General features: G+C 37.2%; 1 protein-coding gene across 1 annotated transcript in view; it reads right to left on the reverse strand.

Moving 5' to 3' along the window:
- The window catches only part of RGS22 (regulator of G protein signaling 22), a 179,192-nt gene that overhangs the window by 96,405 nt on the left and 67,170 nt on the right, over positions 1 to 15,617 (reverse strand). The window contains exons 11-14 of the mRNA XM_057735472.1: positions 5,681 to 5,814; positions 2,541 to 2,655; positions 956 to 1,078; positions 28 to 129 (exon numbers count right to left, since the gene is read on the reverse strand). Of these exons, the coding sequence (XP_057591455.1) occupies positions 28 to 129; positions 956 to 1,078; positions 2,541 to 2,655; positions 5,681 to 5,814 (474 nt within the window). The remainder of the gene's footprint in view (positions 1 to 27; positions 130 to 955; positions 1,079 to 2,540; positions 2,656 to 5,680; positions 5,815 to 15,617) is intronic.

Genomic DNA, 15,617 nt, shown 5'->3' on the forward strand with positions numbered 1-15,617 from the left:
ATTGAACCAACATTATTTACCACTTACTTGAGCTTGCTTGCATACTTTAAAAGGGTGAAGTGTTTCTTGGTAGAAAAGCTGATGATAAGCTTGTAGGTCAAACCAAAAGTACACACTGTTCTTCCACAACTGCAGATGGAAAAAGTACATAAATCATTACCACCCAATTATTAAAGCCCTACAAATTTCTAATTTCAAATAAAAATAATTGTTTAGCTCCTTGGTGTTACTATAAATCAGGTTCAATTTAAGATGATTTTATCTTCTATCACAAACTGGCAACATACAAAATATTTATTGGTATTGTCACTAGATCATTATATCTTTCCATATATGTTTCTCACATAATTGGTCAGTAAAACAGTAAGTGTTCTAGTTAATAATTAAAAAATAATCATGTATCTCTTGTATGAAACCAAAATCTGAAGGTATTTTGATCTCTATGGGCAAATGTATATTATCCCAGAAGCAAACACTACTCTAAATAATAGAGCTAGTGAAATAGTTTTCATTTGAGCAAAATAAAGACTGTTTGTGACAACTAAAAAACAAACAAACAAACAACCTGGAAATAAGTTTGTCACTATTCATCACAACTGTAATTGTTAGATTTATTAAAAATAAAAATTAAAGGATTGATAGAAATCACCACTGAAGTTAATATATATTACGTTGAAACAAAGTTATATGAAAGTTATAATCTATTGTTAATAATGCAAGTCAACCCTTGTTTATCTATATTTTACTCTTCTTTGTAATTTTAGTAGGATAGTGAACCAAAGAGAATTATAATTAAGATATTTTAAATTTTACTAAATATTTAGCATGAAATTTCTTACCAGAGGAGATGGGAATTTTAACATCAAATATAATTACTTGAGCATTAAATTATTTCAATCTCTCATTATAAATGAAATAAGAGTATAAAATTAGATTTAAAATAATTATCTCCTACCTTGTTCCCTGAGTTCTCACAGAATTTAGTAAAGAAGAATCCAGCTCTATTTTCTACATACAAAGATTGCAATAAATTTTCCATGTCAAATCCTCCCAAGGCACCATCTGCCATGGTTTTAATCTAGATAACAAAACAGAAGTATATTATCCACCCAGAAACACTGTAATTTTTTTATGGCATTGTACAACAGGGTTTCATAAATTGTGCCAGGCTGTCATTTCCCCACTGGACTATTTTATTTTATTTTTGTACCATATATATAATTAATGCAGTATGTTTGCATCTGACTGTCGCACAAGATTCATTTATGGAGCCAACTATAGCAGCAGAGTTCATTCTATTATAAACCAATCTGATTTCAAACTTAATGTTAAATTGACTTCCCAGCCTCAACTATTTTCACATTTCAGGCGCAGTGATACCACTTTAGGAGTCTTCCAAATCTCTGTTGGTGGCCTCTTTCCTACATATTTACTGTTATTTTAGCCTTGAGTTGCTGCTATAAGAGCTACAAGAGAGTTATAAAAAGAAATATCTTCAAGGCCTCTCAGTGCTGCTCATTAACTGTCCTTATGGGGTCCCTCTTTGGACAGTCTCACCCTATACAGGTCATGGCCTTCGGTGTGTAAATGGCAGTATAAGTTCTCATAAAACTGCTATTTATGGGCTTCTCTGCCAACAGTGCTGGCAAGCCTAAAATCGTTTTTTACACAGAAAGCTGGCTATTTCTCCAAGCACAAGAGTAACTCTAGAATAAGAAAGGGCATCCACTATTCACATGAGCTCTTTGCTATTTGTTGCGAGAAACCCGGACTTCTTTGTAACCTTAATATAACTGTGGAATGGATGATTTAGGGTTTAAGTCAGGTTCTTGCTCTCTGTTTTAGTGTCTCTCTACCTCTCCCTTTATCCCCCTACTAAACAAATTCTGAGGTGAAAATTTAATGTTTTTATGATGTTTAACCACTGGCATGTCAAAATTAAAAAATCATTATTTGGGTAGGAAAAAACACTAAATAGAAGAAAAGAACTGTTTGCTTAGAATAAAATAAATAGTACAAAATTATACCTAAATGTTCAGACCATATTAGGACTACCTAGGTTTCTACCTAAAATATAATTGCTAGAGAATGTGAAATTTTCATTTAGAACTGGTGTGTTAAATTCACACTATCAAGGTAACCACAGTCTGGAAATACGCTGCTGTATAAAAATTCTAACCTTTCAAAATATAACATCGAATATTATTTTTTATAAAATGTTAAAAATTTAATAAAAATCCTAGAGGGTCTTATTTTGTGTCTGAGGTGTGATACCAAAATCAGAACATAGCTGTTTTTGAAAACAGTAATCAATGGAGTATACAGCAACATGGTACTACAAAAGGAAATAGAAAGGTTTTGTATAAATAATTTTATATAAAATTATTGCAATTTTATATAAAATTATTGCAAGGAAAAAATAAATCTTCATTTAGTAAAGAAAAAAATTATTATGGTAAATCAATAAAAATTATCTAAAATCAGAGGACATTGATTAGTTTAAAAGAAGAATCAAATTACTCAGTTCTCAAAATACTTACCAAAGGTTCTTCTGTATAAGTATATCTTCTATCCAGCTGGGGCTTCAGACATTCAGAAATGTCAGTAAAAGATGTTAAACGAATAACTTTACTGCTTTCTGACATGTGCCTTGACCTAAATTATAGGGATGAGAACTAACTGATCAACAAATATTTTGAGCACTTTTGGTATACATGCACCAAATCTTAGGAGTGCTTCTAAGCATTGTGAGAGTTAGAAAAACAAAACAAAAGTATAAGCATCAGGTCCAGCCCTCAAAAGGCAGCTGAGAAAATGAGGTGTAGTCATACCAAGAGACAACTCTCCATAAAATAACTGGGACTTCCCTGGTGGTGTGGTGGTTAAGAATCCACCTGCAGTGCAGGGGACACAGGTTCAATCCCTGGTCCAGGAAGATCCCATATGCCACGTGCGAATATGGGAGCAACTAAGCCCGTGTGCCACAACTACTGAGCCTGTGCTTTAGAGCCTGCAAGCCACAGCCACTGAGCCCCCATGCTGTAACTACTGAAGCCTATGTGCCTAGAGCCCGTGCTCTGTAACAAGAGAAGCCACCGCAATGAGAAGCCCACACACTGCAATGAAGAGTAGCCCCCAATCGCTGCAACTAGAGAAAGCCTGCGTGCGGCAACAAAGACCCAACACAGCCAAAAAATAAAATTAATCAATTAATTAATTTTTAAAAATTAAAAATAAAGATAAAAATCACCAAAGAATTTGAAAAAAAATAACTTCTGGCTGAATGAATTCATGAACATATCACAGATGCCAAATGTCTGGGATGGATAATAAGATGATGGGCGTGTAAGAATGAGAAGTCCCTTAGAGCTATCTTATTAATTACAGAAATGAGATTTTTCCTGAATAATGCGTAGAAGATATATATTCTGTGTGTGTGCGTGTGTGTGTGTGTGTGTGTGTGTGTGTGTGTGTCTTTAGAGGGGTTCTTCACATGGGGAGAATAGTGAACAATATATGAAGGTAAGTAAGGAAAGTCTTGTTTAAAATGCAGCAAGTCAACTAATTTTCTTAGGGCAAGAGAACACTAAGAGCTAAACTGCATACCAAACACTGTGCCAAATATAATTCATATGATCATATTTAATCCTCATAACAAGTGGGATGCATAACAGTTTATATGTGGTAGTTTGAGAGGAGATGATGGAAGACTCTGGAGTTAGACTAATGACTTTGGACATTATCTTTCTATTTTTTCTCATCCAGCTCCCTCTCCCACAGCCCACACTGCAGTTATTCCAAACCTCATTTTCCAGCTTCAGAACATGTGTCTGTTCCAACTCACCCGTCCTCCTCCACTCCAACCCACCAGCAGATTACTCTGCAGGTTCTTCTCAGACAAAATGTAGGTACAACATGCTTCAGTTTCCCCTCCCCCATGTAGCAGACACTGTTAATTGACTGGCTAACTCAACACCCATTTCTGGTGACATGATTCTATCACCAGCATCACTGAAATACTAAAAAAGCTAAATATGCACTTAGGAAGAATGTGGGGGGTGGGGGGTAGTCATGTAACACAGTTGTGACTAACAAGGTATAAAATGAACTCTGCTGGGGAGCATCTATGAAAGTCTGCTTTCCTGACTACAGGGAGAGAATTAATGCATATTGCCCCTCCTTCTTCTTTATGATTTGAAAGCCTGAGTCAGGAGCTGTAACACCACTGACTATAAGGGAATGGCCAAGAGCATTACAAAGATTTAGGCCCTAATATTCAATACTTCTGATCTGGTGAACCAATACTGGCAGTTGCCTACACTCAGATTTGTTGTTCTGTGAAAAAAATAAGTCCAATTTGTCTAAGCCATTGTTATTCAACTTTTCTGTTATTTGCACTGAAAGAATTTCAAATTTATCTATCAACAAATATATTCACCTATACCCATTTGTACTTCTTCCTGTCTCAGGAAGAAGTGTCCTATCTCTTGTCCAAGATAGCCTCATTGCCTTGGTTACTGAACCCTTCCCTCTATTTTTCTTTGAAAAGAAAGGTACAGAGAGTAGATGAGTGGTTACCAGGGCTTGGGGAGGGAAGAATGAAAAGTGACTGCTAATGAGACAGAGCTTCTTTTTTGGGTGATGAGTTGTTTTAGAATTATATACTGGTGATGGTTTCACAACTTTGAGAACTAAAAATCACTGAGCTGTACACCTGAACATGATTAAAATGATGAATTTTATGATAGGTAAATTTTATCTCAATAAAAAAGAATAAAAGTGAAGTAATAAATCATTGAACGAATAATTATCCACCAGCAGACCAGACCCCATGCCAAAGTTAATACAAAAGGGTATTTTTTTGGACTTCCCTGGTAGCACAGTGGTTAAGAATCCACCTGCCAATGCAGGGGATATGGGTTTGATCCCTGCTCCGAGAAGATGCCATATGCCATGGAGAAACTAAGCCCATGCACCACAACTACTGAGCCTGCGCTCTAGAGCCTGCAAGCCACAACTACTGAGCCCGTGTGCCAGAATTACTGAAGCCCACTCGCCTAGTGCCCGTGTTCCACAACAAGAAAAGCCATCACAGTGAGAAGCCCATGCAGCCCAACGAAGAGTAGCCCCCACTTGCTGCAACTAGAGAAAGCCCACATGCAGCAACAAAGACCCAATACAGCCAATAAATAAACAAATAAATAAATAAATATTTTTTTAAAAAGGTATTTTTTCAGGCTGAAGCAAAATAATTCCATTTGAAATAAAGAACAAGGAAAAGGATAAATAATTGGGCAAATCTAAATGAATTTTAAAAACATACTGTATTAAATATGTACAATATTATTGAGAGTATTTTGAGTTCTCAAGTTTGAGAAATATTACGGAGCAGGGAAAAGAAAGAATTGAAGGGCAATCTTTTCAGAGATGTCTTTTGATTGTATAGCTCATGAGAAGCTAGAGATCATAGCCACCACCCCTTTAAAATTAACAATCTCAGGAATTCTACTCTTAATTTAGAGTATGCATGGAAGTGTAACCCTCTAATATCTATCACTGAAACATAAGAACTCATGTAAAAAAATGAAAGTGCTATTTTCAATTCCTATTTAAATTTTAAATTCTTCAAAAATTTTACCATTGCATAAAAAGCACTTGGAACACAAAAAGCTGCACCTACCCTTTCTCAATCACATCATCCTTAGAAGAAACTGGATTCAAAGACTCACTCTTCAAAGGTTTTTGAATTGCTGTTTTTACTCTAGGTGGTTTCTTGAGAGATTTAGAAAGTTGTAATAAACTAGATTCTTCTTTCTAAAAAGTAGTAAGATAATGAACATGATGAAAAATGGGCAAAATGGGGGGGAAAAATAAAGCATAGCTCTCCATATACACCTCAAATTTGTTTTAACCATTAGAGGATTTCTTTCCTCACTCTATCACCTACTATGCTATGCAGGTAAATATAAAAATATTCTTCTTCTCAAACTCTGACTTTTATGCAACCAGAAGGCTGAAATCCCTACACCTATTTAGAGCATTAAAAAAAAAAAAAGGCCAAAGGCTTTACATTAATATGAAAGAAGACTCTTTCCTGTAAAAACTTTTCTTTATTCTATAACTGAATAGGTTTTAGTTCTCTGTGCGTGTATGTATACGTGTATGTATATGTGAATGTGTGTGTGGTGGGGTGGGGAATGCAGGTAGCAGGGCAGGAAAGGATATGTGGATACCATTGGTCCTTAAGAGACTTTTACCTTAACAGAACTATTTCCTTCCATTTTTGGACATTTTATTTTCATGGGTATTGTTCCCATTCTTAAATGTTCTTTATGGTGAAAATTAATTATTTAAATCTAGAACATGAAATGCTATATATAAGAATCAAAAAAGTACAAACACCTAAATGTCCAAAGAGAGGAGAAAGAAACAATTATAATATATACTTATATGCGCATATATATATATATTTATATATATATGTAACATTATACTTAAAAGGATTATGAAAATTATGACACACATAGAAAAAGTGATGAAGATGTTAAAAGAAATTACCAGAATCAAAAAATACAAGTAAATTAAAACTAAAATTCACAAAAAGCCTAAGAGAAAGCAAATTAATAGCTGTCTAGAAGTTGGTGAGATCAGAGTGACTTGCCTCTTCAGTTTCCAAATTTACAGTACTTTATTACTTTTATAATCTGAAAAAGAAACAAACTTTTCTTATATGTCAACTTCAATTAGAATGTAACAGGAGAAGAATCAAGATGGCGGAGTAGGAGGACATGCGCTCACTCCCTCTTGCAAGAGCACCGGAATTACAACTAACTGCTGAACAATCATTGACATAAAAACACTGGAACTCACCAAAAAAAACCACCCCACATCCAGAGACAAAGGAGAAGCCACAACGCGCAATCGCGTTAAAATCAAATCCCATAAATGCTGGGTGGGTGACTCACAAGCTGGAAAACAGTTATACCACAGAAGTCCTGAGGGTTCTGAGCCCCATGTCAGGCTTCCTAACCTGGGGGTTCAGCAACAGGAGGAGGAATTCCCAGAGAATCAGACTTTGAAAGCCAGACAGATTTGATTGCAGGACCTCCACAGGACTGGGGGAAACGGAGACTCCACTCTTGGAGGGCACACAATTAAGTGTGCTCACCAGGACCCAGGGGTAAGGAGCAGTGACCCCATAGGAGACTGAACCAGACCTACCTGCTGGTGTTGGAGGGTTGCCGGCAGAGGCGGGGGGCAGCTGTGGCTCACCGAGCAGACAGGGGAACTGGCAGCAGGGTTTCTGAGAAGTGCTCATTGGCGTGAGCCCTTCCAGAGTCCACCATTAGCTATATCAAGAGAATGTAAGCTCCAGTGCTGGGTCGCCTCAGGCCAAGCGACCACCAGGGTGGGAACACAGCCCAACCCACTGGTAGACAAGCAGATTAAAGTGTCACTGAGCTCCACCCACCAAATCAGATTAAAGTTTTACTGAGCTCCACCCACCCAGCCCAACCCACCATCAGTCCCTCCCATCAGGAAGCACCCATGAGCCTCCTAGACAGCTTCTTCCACAAGAGGACAGACAGCAGAATCAAGCAGTATCAGCAGTATTTCATCTTGTGGAACTGAAAACCACAGCCACGGAAAGACAGAGAAATTGAAAAGGCAAGAGACTTTGTACCAGATGAAGGGACAAGATAAAATGCCAGAAAAACAACTAAATGAAGAGGAGATAGGCACTCTTCTGGAAAAAGAATTCAGAATAATGATGGTGAAGATGATCCAGGACTTTGAAAAAAGACTGGATACAAAGATTGAAAAGTTTACCAAAGACCTCGAAGAATTAAAGAACAAACAGAGATATGCAACACAATAACTGAAATGAAAAATACACTAGGAGGAACCAACAGCAGATTAACTGAGGCAGAAGGACGAATAAGTGATCTGGAAGACAGAATGGTGATAATCACTGATGCAGAAAAGAATAAAGAAAAAAGAATGAAAAGAACTGAAGACAGCCTAAGAGACCTCTGGGACAATGTTAAACACACCAACATTTGCATTATAGGGGTCCCAGAAGGAGAAGAGAGAGAGAAAGGACCTGAGAAAATACCGGAAGAGATTCTAGTTGAAATCTTCCCTAACATGGGAAAGGAAATAGCTACCCAAGTGCAGGAAGCTCAGAGAGTCCCAAGCAGGAGAAACATGCCAAGACATATAGTAGTCAAATTGACAAAAATTAAAGACAGAGAAAAGTTATTAAAAGCAACAAGGGTAAAATGACAAATAACATACAAGGGAACTCCCATCAGGTTAACAGCTGATTTCTCAGCAGAAACTCTGCAAGGGACTGGCATGATATATTTCAAGTGATGAAAGGGAAGAACCTACAACCAAGAATACTCGACCCAGCAAGGATCTCATTCAGATTCAATGGAGAAATCAAAAGCTTTACAGACAAGCAACAGCTAAGAGAATTCAGCACCACCAAACCAGCCCTACAACAAATGTTAAAGGAACTTCTCTAAGTGGGAAACATAAGAGAAGAAAGGAACTACAGAAACAAAAACAAAACAATTACAAAAATGGTAATAGGAACATACTTATCAATAATTACTTTGAATGTAAATGGACTAAATGCACCAACCAAAAGACACAGGCTGGCTGAATGGATACAAAAACAAGACTCATATATATGCTGTCTACAAGAGACCCACTTCAGACCTAGGCACACATACAGACGGAAAGTGAGGGGATGGAAAAAGATATTCCATGCAAATGGAAATCAAAAGAAAGCTGGAGTAGTGATACTCATATCAGATAAAATAGACTTTAAAATAAAAAATGTTACAAGAGACAAGAAAGGACACTACATAAAGATTGAGGGATCAATCCAAGAAGAAGAGATAACAATTATAAATATATATGCACCTGGAATTCCTAGGTGGCGCAGTGGGTAAGAATCCACCAGCCAATGCAGGGGACATGGGTTCAAGCCCTGCCCCAGGAAGATCCTACATGCCGCGGAGCAACTAAGCCCGTGCGCCACAACTATTGAGCCTATGTGCCACAACTACTGAAGCCTATGCACCTAGAGCCTGTGCTCTGCAACAAGAAAGCCACTGCAGTGAGAAGCCCACGTACCACAACGAAGAGTAGGCCCCGCTCGCCGCAACTAGAGAAAGCCTGTGTGCAGCAATGAAGACCCAACACAACCAATAAAATAAATAAATAAGTAAATTTATAAAAATAAATAAATAAATAAATATGCACCCAATATAGGAGCACCTCAATATATAAGGTAAATGCTAACAACTATGAAAGAGGAAATGGACAGTAACACAGTCATAGTAGACTTTAACACCCCACTTACACCAATGGACAGATCATCCACACAGAAAATTAATAAGGAAACACAAGCTTTCAATAACACAATAAATCTGCTTGATTTAATAGATATCTATAGGACATTCCATCCAAAAACAGCAGATTACATGTTCTTCTCAAGTGCACATGGAACATTCTCCAGGATAGATCACATTTTGGGTCATAAATCAAGCCTTGGTAAATTCAAGAAAATTGAAATCATATCAAGCACCTTTTCTGAGCACAACGCTATGAGATTAGAAATCAATTACAGGAAAAAAACTGTAAAAAACACAAACACATGGAGGCTAAACAATACACTACTGAATAACCAACAGATCACGGAAGAAATCAAAGAGCAAATCAAAAAATACCTAGAGACAAATGACAATGAAAACACAACAATCCAAAACCTATGCGATGCAGCAAAGGCAGTTCTAAGAGGGAAGTTTATAGCAATAAAATCCTACCTCAAGAAACAAGAAAAATCTCAAATAAACAACCTAACCTTACACCTAAAGCAACTAAAGAAAGAAGAGCAAACAAAACCCAAAGTGAGTAGATGGAGAGAAATCATAAAGATCAGAGCAGAAATAAATGAAATAGAAACAAAGAAAACAATAGCAAAAATCAATAAAACTGAAAGCTGGTTCTTTGAGAAGATAAATAAAATTGATAAACCTCTAGCAAGACTCATCAAGAAAAAGAGGGAGAGGACTCAAATCAATAAAATTAGAAATGAAACAGGAGACGTTACAACGGACACCACAGAAATAAAAAGCACCATAAGAGACTACTACAAGCAACTATATGCCAATAAAATGGACAACCTGGGTGAAATGGACAGATTCTTAGAAAGCGATAACCTTCCAAGACTGAATCAGGAAGACATAGAAACTATGAACAGACCAATCACAAGTCATGAAATTGAAACTGTGATTAAATGTCTCCCAACAAACAGAAGTCCAAGACCAGATGGATTCACAGGTGAATTTTATCAACCATTTAGAGAAGAGCTAACACCCATCCTTCTCAAACTCTTCCAAAACATTGCAGAGGAAGGAATGCTCCCAAACTCATTTTATGAGGCCACCATACCCTGATACCAAAACCAGACAAAGATACTACACAAAAAGAAAACTAGAGACCAATATCACTGATGAATTTAGATGCAAAAATCCTCAACAAAATACTAGCCAACAGAATCCAACAACACATTAAAAGGATCATACACCATGATTAAGTGGGGTTTATCCCTGGAATGCAAGCATTCTTCAATATATGCAAACGAATCAATGTGATACACCATATTAACAAACGGAAGGATACAAACCACATGATCATCTCAATAGATGCTGAAAAAGCTTTTGACAAAATTCAACACCCATTTATGATAAAAACTCCCCAGAAGGTGGGCATAGAGGGAACCTCCCTCAACATAATAAAGGCCATATATGACAAACCCACAGCAAACATCATTCTCAATGGTGAAAAACCACAAGCATTCCCTCTAAGATCAGGAACAAGACAAGGATGTCCACTCGTGCCACTCCTATTCAACATAGTTTTGGAAGTCCTTGCCACAGCAATCAGAGAAGAAAAAGAAATAAAAGGAATCCAAATTGGAAAAGAAGAAGTCAAACTGTCACTGTTTGCAGATGACATGATACTATACATAGAAAATCCTAAAGATGCCACCAGAAAACTACTTGAGCTAATCAATGAATTTGGTAAAGCTGCAGGATACAAAATTAACACACAGAAATCTCTTACATTTCTATACACCAACAATGAAAGATCAGAAAGAGAAATTAAGGAAACAATCCCATTCACCACTGCAACAGAAAGAATAAAATACCTAGGAATAAACCTTCAAGGAGGTAAAAGACCTGTACTCAGAAAACTATAAGACACTAATGAAAGAAATCAAAGACGACACAAACAGATGGAGGGACACAGCATGTTCTTGGATTGGAAGAATCAACATTGTGAAAATGACTATACTACTGAAAGCAGTTTACAGATTCAGTGCAATCCCGATCAAATCACTGATAGCATTTTTCACAGAACTAGAACAAGAAATTTTACGATTTGTATGGAAATGCAAAAGACCCCGAATAGCCAAAGCATTCTTGAGAAGGAAAGACGGAGTTGGTGGAATCAGGCTTCCTGACTTCAGGCTATACTACAAGGCTACAGTGATCAAGACAGTATGGTACTGGCACAAAAACAGAAATATAGATCAATGGAACAGGAGAGAAAGCCCAGAGATAAACTACGGTCAACTAATCTCTGACAAAGGAGGCAAGGATATACAATGGAGAAAAGGTAGCCTCTTCAATAAGTGGTGCTGGGAAAACTGGACAGCTACATGTAAAAGAATGAAATGTGAACACTCGCTAACACCACACACAAAAATAAACTCCAGATGGATTAAAGACCTAAACGTAAGGCCAGACAGTATAAAACTCCTAGAGGAGAACATAGGAAGAACACTCTTCGACGTAAATAACAGCAAGATCTTTTTTGATCCACCCCCTAGAATAATGGAAATAAAAACAAAAATAAATAAGTGGGACCTAATGTAACTTCAAAGCTTCTGCACAGCAAAGGAAACTATAAGCAAGACGAAAAGACAACCCTCAGAATGGGAAAAAATTTTTGCAAACGAATCAACAGACAAAGGATTAATCTCCAAAATATATAAACAGTTTATCCAGCTCAATATCAAAAAAACAAGCAACCGAATCAAAAAATGGGCAGAAGATCTAAACAGGCATTTCTCCAAAGAAGACATATGGATGGCCAAGAGGCACATGAAAAGCTGCTCAACATCACTAATTATTAGAAAAATGCAAATCAAAACTACAATGAGGTATCACCTCACACCGGTTAGAATGGGCATCATCAGAAAATCGACAAACAGTAAATGCTGGAGAGGGTGTGGAGAAAAAGGAACGCTCTTGCACTGTTGGTGGGAATGTAAATTGATACAGCCACTATGGAGAACAGTATGGAGGTTCCTTGCAAAACTAAAAATAGAACTACCATATGACCCAGCAATCCCACTACTGGGCATATACCCAGAGAAGACCATAATTCAAAAAGACGCATGCACTCCAATGTTCATGGCAGCACTATTTACAATAGCCAGGACATGGAAGCAACCTAAATGTCCGTCAACAGATGAATGGATAAAGAAGATGTGGTATATACATACAATGGACTATTACTCAGCTGTAAAAAGCAATGAAAGTGGGACATTTTTAGAGACATGGATGGACCTAGAGACTGTCATACAGAGTGAAGTGAATCAGAAAGAGAAAAACAAATATTGCATATTAACACATATATGTGGATTATAGAAAAATGGTACAAATCAACCAGTTTGCAAGGCAGAAACAGAGACACAGATGCAGAGAACAAACATATGGACACCAAGTGGGGAAAGTGGGGAGAGTTGGGGGGAATGAATTGGGAGATTGGGATACTAAATTGTATGCAGTTTATTGTAAAAAATAAAAAAATAAAAAGTTAAAAAAAGAAGAAAAAAAAAGAATGTAACGTGTTGCTGGACAGCAAGACATATATTTGTTTTTTTGTTTTGTTTTTTTGGCACACGGACTTAGTTGCTCCGCGGCATGTGGTATCTTCCTGGAGCTGGGATCGAACCCGTGACCTCTGCATTGGCAGGCGGATTCTTAACCACTGCGCCACCTAGGAAGCCCAACATATATTTGTGATGCTTTATTATCTAGAACAAACCATAAAATCTTATATACACTCTAGGTGCCTAATGGCTACTACGAGGGTGAGTCAAAAATTACCCGCACTCTGGCTGTGTAATTTATAGAGGTTTTAATATAACCGGAGTGTGGATACTTTTTGACTCACCTGCATATTTTTTTTAGAGAATTGTATTAAAAAATTAATTAGTTAAGTACATTTTACATATAACTTTCTAGGTATCAGGGCTCACATATGTTTTAGTAATTCAGAACAAAGCATGACTTTAAGTAATATCACTAAATGAGTGGGACCACAGGGTTTATTAAAAGTGTATCATACAAAAGTGGTCAAATTCATAGACACAAAGTAGAATGGTGGTTACCAGGGGATGCAGGAGGGGTTGGTTAATGGGTATATAGTTTGAAATTTTCTAGATAAAATAGTTCTGAAGATGTTTCACAACAATGCAAATATACTTAACCACTGCAGTGTACACTTGAAAATGGTTAAGATGGTAAATTTTGTTATGTGCTTTTTTAACACCATAAAAAAGTTTTCTTAACACAAAAAAAAATTAAGCGTATTATACTTAAAATGAGAGGATGGCCTGAGTTAGAATTTTTGAGCTTTCTGGCTTGGGAGAAAGCTAGAAAAGTAGCCAAAGAAACTGACAGAGAAAAAAAAAAACTGACAAAAGAGCACAGTAGAATCAGGGGGCAGATAAAGGAGCTGTTCTATATCATGACTGTGATGGTAGCTACACAATGTATATATTTATCAAAAATTACAGAACTGTAGTACAAAAAAGGGTGAATTTTACTGTATATAAATGATAACTTCTAAAACAGGAAAAATAAAGAAATAGAATCGAGTTCCATTACTTACACTGTTTTCTGTGGGTGAAACAGAATGAGATCAGAATGAGTTATCCAGCTAGAAAACACCAACGACAACATATGCTGATGGTACTCAGAAAGCCAAATGTTATCAGATGATGTGCTCCCTACATTACACCTCTAAGATTTGTATTCAGTTGGTGACTGGGTCACAAAGTCACATGGGCAGGAAGCTCAGACTGATCAGTAGAGTGGTTTATGAAAAGGCCGCAAGTGCAAAGGAGGCCAGAAACAATTGCTAAGAAACCATTAGTTCACTACAGTGACACTAACTCAAAGTGTGGTCCCCAGACCAGCAGAAAGAACATCACCTGGGATGGAGTTTGTGAGATATGCAAATCTTTGGGCCCCATCCCAGAGCTACTGAATCTTGATCTTTAGGTGGAGCCCTGAAGTATCTATTCTAACAAGCTCTTCAGGTGACTCATGTATGCTGAAGCTTGAGAACCACCAGCTTGTAGCTTTGCATACGAATTACCCAGGCATCTCATTAAAATGTAGGTTCTAAAATGTGACTCTAATGTTCAGGCAGGATGAGAACCTCAGTTCTAAGCCAACCTCCTGATTTTAGACAGTGACTCGCACCCAGTCTATATCAATTAAATCAGACTCTCTGAAGGCGGGACCAGGCATCAGTGTGTTTAAAAGCTATGTGATTCTAGTATGTATACAGGATTCAGAACCCATTAACAAAAAAATTGTACGGTATTTCCAGTTCTAAAGCACTACTTGTAGAAGCAGAAGTTTTAAAACTATATTATACATCTTCCCGACTTTTAAAAATAAGATATCCTGATCATAATCTTTTTTGAAGGGGTTGTGTGTGACTATGGCCAATAACACTTAACATTCTGTGACACCTTTAAAGGCTAGAAAGATTAATAAGGCTCTTATTAATGCAAGTCTTAGCTACATTTATTATATCTCTCTGCCAAAGCATGGAGGGTTATTTACCTCTTCTCTGTAAAGCTGGTTAACTTTTCTTCTCTTTGTGGACTTTTCCCCCTCTATTTTTTTGTACTATCTTATTCTTCCCCATCGTGAAAAAATGCTCACTGTTTCTAATTTTGTTCTAGGCACTGAGGAAAAGCAGTTAACAAAGAAAAGTCCCTTATATTCTAGTAGGAGGTGAAAGACAATAAACATAAATCATGTGGTCTTAAGCACAATAAAGCAAAATAAAGCAGAGCAGAAGGCTCAGATAGTGAGGGAGGGCAACTGTGCTGTCGTACACAAGTGTGCTTATATGGAAGAGTCAAGGATAGCCTCTGATTAAGTGATATCAGAGCAGGCACCAAAGTGAGTGAGGGACAACATATCTGGAGGAAAAGTGCTCCAAGTGAAGGGAACAGCATGTGCAACCCTCTCAGGTTTTTGCTTGGTGTGTTCTAAGAACAGCAAAGAGGCCAGTGTGGAGTGGTGCAAGCTAGAGAAGAATGCTAGGAAATAAGGTCAGGAAGTTAGTTGGGGTGTGGGCAGCTGTGTAAGACTCTGGCTTATATTCTGAGTGAGAGAGGAGGTCACTAGAGAGTTTTGAGCAAGTGAGTGACATGACCATGCATTTTTAAAAGATCACATTGGCTGATTGGTAGCGAACAAACCATAGGTTTTCTTCTTTTCTAA

This window comes from Hippopotamus amphibius, chromosome 5 (assembly GCF_030028045.1).
Source record: "Hippopotamus amphibius kiboko isolate mHipAmp2 chromosome 5, mHipAmp2.hap2, whole genome shotgun sequence".
Classification (NCBI taxonomy): domain Eukaryota; kingdom Metazoa; phylum Chordata; class Mammalia; order Artiodactyla; family Hippopotamidae; genus Hippopotamus; species Hippopotamus amphibius.